Raw genomic sequence first — 5722 nt, 5'->3', positions numbered from 1 at the left:
ACTGTTCTTACAAAATCTATTAAACTCACATAATTTAAGCCCATACTTGTATTAAATACTTAAGGATTTACAAAAAAATATATGTCATCTAAACTGGGCAGATTAAGGACCTTAAGTTCTTTTTCCTGACTAAAACACACCAGGAAAAAAGCCTTCCACACAGAAGGCTTTTCTGGGATTGTACACAGTACCAAGAGCTTGAAGAATCTCACACAGTGCACTGAGGGGAGAGGAGAGAAGCAGACCGTCAGGAGAGCTGTATCGCAGCCTCCACCTGTCCCAGGCTACTGACTCGCTGGTCATTCTTCACCCACTGAATTTCAACAGCACCACACTATACAACTCCAGGAAGCACAGCTGAACACTATTCTGTGTGTTGAATATGCCTGAGTTAGTGTAAAGCCAAGAGTAACAATTGAAGTTGTATAACTTCACTCAGGTTTGCCTATTGTGTGGAGGGCAGCTTCTCAGGGTCACAGTCTTTTACAAAAACACATTGGGACCAGGGCTGTAGTTAATAGGACACTTGTCCAGCACACAGAATGTACTAGATCATGCCCCTGAACAGTAGGAAAAGAAAAAAATGTCATACACCTTCAAGAACTGTACATCCTCACTCCCTTGGGTTGAGACTCTTAAATATGGAGCTTAGTAGTAATATATTTTTTTCAAACTAAAAATGATGGTAGTTGACTTAATCAGACCAAACCAAGAAACATCAAAGACAAAGATAAAAGAAGTCATTAGTTACGGCTATTCAATTCCTATAAAAATAGTGCCCTGACTCCATCTGCAAATGGAGACGCCCCCATTATGACATCCCACTCCTTCACTATGTTTACATTTGAACCACACTATAAAATTAACCCTGACTAAACCACTGGAGCTTCAGTGAGCATCAAAGCACAGGATAAACTGCGTACATTTCAAGTGTAATCTGATGTATTTGTGTACATGAGCATTTATATATCTCGATGGGATGTGTCTGCACTACCATGATCAAGGAGATCACTGCTCCCTCATTGCCCAGTGTTTTAGTTAAGTATATATCTGGGTAATATCCTGTCTGACTAACAGGGAAGCAAACGAGCACCTGAGCTATAGACTAAAGAAGCCACCTCAAAGAAACACCCTGTGTGGGGCAGGAGGGACAGCTCAGGGCCGAGAGCATGCACAGGTCTTGCAGAAGACCTTTGGGTTCCACAACAACCATCAGCTCACAACCACCCCAAACCCAGCTCCCACTGCTGGACTCCATAGACGCCTACACTCACATGCACATGCACATACCCATACATATACATACCTTTTAAAAAGCAAAGTGCTTTGTGAAACTGAGTCATCTGCTAAATTAGCTATGTGTCTTAAGGTGGCTTTTGTTGTTGTTTTACATCTTGTGTCCAGATTTTGAGTTGTCTGAGGTGGGAAGGCACGTCAGTCCCTATCATGCTCTATGTTGGGGAACAGTCTCTTTTCCACCCCAGCTGGCCCTTCTGAGTAAGTGCTGAAAGCAGTGCTTATTCCTTCTTGGCTCTGCACTTCCAGCAAATCCTTCCCTATGAAAAACAGTCATGGCAGTTTAGCTAGTCCAGCANCAGGCTGTCCACACTCTGTTACTGGCCTAAAGGTATGCTCACCAGACCAGGACCTAGAACTTTCAGTGTGGAGATGGCCCCNAACACCATGATTACACAATACAGACTGACAATCTTTAGTTTAAGAAACAGGCATGATGGGGTTAGAAGACTCAGATTCAAGTCTTGTCCCGAACCTTTGTACTCCTGGGGCATTAGCCACAAACTCAACTGTGTCAGGTGTGGTGGTGCATGGCTTGGATCCTAGCTCTCTTGGATCTCTAAGTGGGAGCCCAGTCTGGTCTCCATAGTCAGACCCTGTCTTAAAACAACAACAACAAAAACCATTAATGACTCCTGAGCCCTGCTTACTCTCTCTGGGCATACTGTTGTATCTCACAGGTTGTTGTGAAGCAGGAATTACATACTGGATGAGAAAGTACTTGGTAGGTTGTGAGGAACTACACAAAGATATGTGGTACGGAAGCCTGTTTCCAATATGTCCAACAGTCCCCCTGCATTCTAACATTCCATCCTCCAAATCTCTAAGCGGTACAACACACTAAAAACTAATAAAAATATCCTTCAAGTATAATGTTAAATACTTCAAGTTGGGCATGGTGACACATGCCTTTAATCCCAGCATTCAGGAGGCAAANGTAAGCAGATCTCTGTGAGTTCTAGGCCGGCCTGCTCTACAAAGCAAGTTCCAGGACACCCAAGGCTGTTATATAGAGAAAACCTGTCTCAAAAACACCAAAACCAAGCAACCAAACAAAAAAACAAAAAAACAAATTAAAAAACAACAAAAAACCCTTCCATATGCATATAGTATAAATGAAACATTCATTTATAAATGTGACTCAACGTAACTTTAGAAGTTCATCATCAATCTAGTTTGCAAATTTCTTAATCCAAGACTGTGCTCTTAAAGCCTGTTTCTATTCTTGGAATTCAGCCATTGAGTGAGTGATACAGATGCACTGTTTAGGAGTCAGGCNACATACCACCCNGAAACTTCAATTTTGAGAANATAATCAAGTTCNTNAATNGCACATTACTTACATCTGTGACATTGTGGCAGGAAGTACAGTAATATTTGCCTTCATCGGTAAGGCCCCAGGAGACAGCAGCACACTGAGAACAGCGGTCTCTGAACGCTTTCTGTGGAAGGCAGAAATCTGTTATTGTCAGGTCAACACACTGCACCATGGTTCTAAGTTCTACTTCCAGTGTTCCTGGCAATTTCATACCCCCAAATTAAAAAACAATCAAACTAAAAATACACAGACAGTATCTATAAATAAGGAGAATTTAGTCTCTCTCTCTTTTTTTAAGATTTGTTTATTATTATAAATAAGTATACTGTTGCTGTCTTCAGATGCACCAGAAGGGGGTGTAAGATCTCATTACGGGTGGTTGTGAGCCACAATGTGGTTACTGGGAATTGAACTCAGGACCTTTGGAAGAGCAGTCAGTTGCTCTTATCCGCTGAGCCATCTTGCCAGCCTGAGTCTCATCTCTTTAGTAGCATGAAATGCAGTAACCATTCCATAAAACTACTGAAATATACAGAATGAGAACAAAGAAAGAAAGGTGGACAGGGCTAAATTGTTAACAAAGATATAGATAAACTCCCTGGAAGAGCTGAGGGAGAAAAAGATGACCCAACGTATGGATAATCAAAACAAACAAAGATTGAAAACACTGTTGACTTTTTCTTTGGGGGCACTGAGGCAGATGTTTCGAGTTTTGATTTATTCATCCAACCATAGAAACGGTATCAACTGTATGAGTACTAAACGTTTAACTGGGTGCTTAGGGGTTCTACTGAAAGCAAAAGGAGCATATGGCCCACTTATGGTCTATATGGATTATAATTTTAGGTTTATCAATGTATTATTTAGACATTTGTCATGGATACAGATAGTATCTACTGTCTACCTTGAGTCCCTCTATCATTATTCTGTCAGTGCACACACAGAGAATTGGTTCCTAATTCTTTGGTGTTTGACTTATGGGTCAATTACTGAATACACCCATCGTGTTCAAAGTGCATGCAAGGCTCAGCAGCCTCCTAACCACTCTTACAGTGAGGTGTGGGCACGTGTGCTGGATAGTTTTGTGTCAGCTTGACACAAACTAAAGACATCTGAGATGAGGGAAGCTCAATTAAGAAAAATACCTCCATACCATCAGGTAGCAGGTAGGCCAGTAAGGCACTTTCTTAATCAGTGATTGATGAGGGAGGGTCCATCCCATTGTGGGTGGTGTCACCTCTGGGCTGGTAGCTCTAGGTTTTACAGAACCTGGTAAGCTGACCAAATCATGAGTAGTAAGACAGTAAGCAGCACCCCTCCATGGCCTCTGCATCAGCTCCTGCCTCCAGGAGCTGGATAATACATTGATAAACCTAAAATTTTAATCCATATAGACCATTAGTGGACCATATGCTCCTTTTGCTTCCAGTAGAACCCCTAAGCACCCAGTTAAACGTTTAGTACTCATACAGTTGATACCCTTTATATGGTTGGATGAATAAATCAAAACTCGAAACATCTGCCTCAGTGCCTCCAAGTTCCTGCCCTGTTCTTTAGATGATGAACAATCATATAGAAGTGTTAGCCCTTTTCTCCCCAGCTTGCTCTTTTGGTCATGATGTTTCATCGCAGCAATAGAAACCCTAAGATAGCAAGCACATTAGAACGTCCTCGGCAAGGGTCTGGTATCCGTACCCTAGACAGGCTGACAGGGATTACTTGGAGGCAACCCAAGTTCCAGGTCCTGCTCTTCCTCACGCCCAACCAGCATCAAAGGGAGCTTTGCTGGGTGGTCCCCTCCAAGGAGCCACGGGGGTGGCCATCCCACAAGCCCACAGTTTCATCCTCCTTCTGGCCCACGCCCCTTCTGAACAAACATTCCACCCAATCCCACCCGCAACCTCCCAGAGTGGACAAGCAGTCAGGTTCCAGGCCCAAGTGGCCACCGCCCCCTCGCTCCGCCCCCTATGAGGGTCACCGCCCCCAGCCGATGCCTGCTCCGGGCGCTGCTCCTCCTCCTCCTGGCTGTCCCTGGCCCTTTGAGTTAGGGAACGCGAGTGGGAGCCCCACGCGTTCCTCTAGGTCCTTACCACCTCCTCCACATCCATCGCCGCTCCGCTGAAGACACCGTTACCCAGACAGCAAGCGCCGCTTCCGGGAGAGACCCGGAGAGGGCTCCGATCGGAAACACAGCCTCTGCCTTTGCGTTCCAGAGTCTTCTGTGCTGCCCTTGTGGGACTCACGACCCAGGCTTTAAGCAGGCAGTACAGGACCAGGCCCCAGTGACAGAGCTCAGACCAACGAGGGTTGTCTGTGGTTTTGTTTTTGTGGCCCTGGCTGTCCCGGAATTCAGCTCAGGAGACTATCTATACTGGCCTCGAACTCAACTAAGATCCACCTGCCTCTGCTTCCTGAGAGCTGAGATTAAAGGTGTGTGCCATGACTTCCGGCTTCTGGGTTTTACAAAATGTGTTCTCAGTGTTTGAAGTAGAGAACACAGGTTGTTGAGCTAGAACTGGGTATCTATTTGGATTTTTTTTTTTTAACTTCCCAGATCCTAGGAACCAAACCCTGCTAGTGCATGCTCACCAAGAACTCCATACCACTGAACAACACCCCCAGACCAAGATTTCTAGTAATGACTATTTCTTTCTTGTACCTTCACCTCCTCTTGTGTAAAAAGTATATGTTTGCCTATGAATATAATTATGTCTCGTTTAATAAATTCTTGATACATTTATCTCTTGTTCCCTCGTTGAACACACTAATCCCCTGCTTCATTCCATAAACTAAAGTTGTTTTAGATTTTAGAGATTTACCTGTAAACAAAATAAGTCTCCACCTTCGTGAACATTTATATCTGTTTATTTATTGCTATTTGTTTCCAGACAGGGTTTGTCTGAGTAGTCCTGTCTGTCTTGGAACTCACTTTATAGATCAGGCTGGCCTTGAAGTCAGAGACATGTGTTTGCCTTTGCCTCCTGAGTGCTGGGGTTAAAGACCTGTGTCACCAGAGCCTGACATTTGTTTTAGATACTAACAGTTCTTTCCAGGGGCAGTAGAGAAGAACTGAGATGGATTTCAGATGATAAGGTCCCCAGCAGGGGA

At 44.0% G+C, this 5722-nt stretch overlaps 1 protein-coding gene across 4 annotated transcripts in view; it reads right to left on the bottom strand.

Annotated features, from left to right (window-relative positions):
• The window catches only part of Taf1b (TATA-box binding protein associated factor, RNA polymerase I subunit B), a 78029-nt gene extending 73235 nt beyond the window's left edge, over positions 1 to 4794 (bottom strand). The window contains exons 1-2 of one of the 4 annotated variants that reach the window (XM_021178904.2): positions 4705 to 4794; positions 2640 to 2738 (exon numbers count right to left, since the gene is read on the bottom strand). In XM_021178904.2, the coding sequence (XP_021034563.1) occupies positions 2640 to 2738; positions 4705 to 4722 (117 nt within the window). In that variant the 5' untranslated portion in view covers positions 4723 to 4794. Of the gene's footprint in view, positions 1 to 1306; positions 1557 to 2639; positions 2739 to 4704 lie in introns of those variants that run through there. The other 3 variants (XM_021178905.2, XM_029484875.1, XM_029484874.1) reach the window with 3 other exon arrangements.
• Between the last annotated feature and the right edge of the window lie 928 nt (positions 4795 to 5722).

This window comes from Mus caroli, chromosome 12 (genome assembly GCF_900094665.2).
Source record: "Mus caroli chromosome 12, CAROLI_EIJ_v1.1, whole genome shotgun sequence".
NCBI classification, from domain to species: domain Eukaryota; kingdom Metazoa; phylum Chordata; class Mammalia; order Rodentia; family Muridae; genus Mus; species Mus caroli.
The sequence above is the reverse complement of the archived record's forward strand: the minus strand, read 5'-3'. Positions and strand labels throughout refer to the sequence as shown.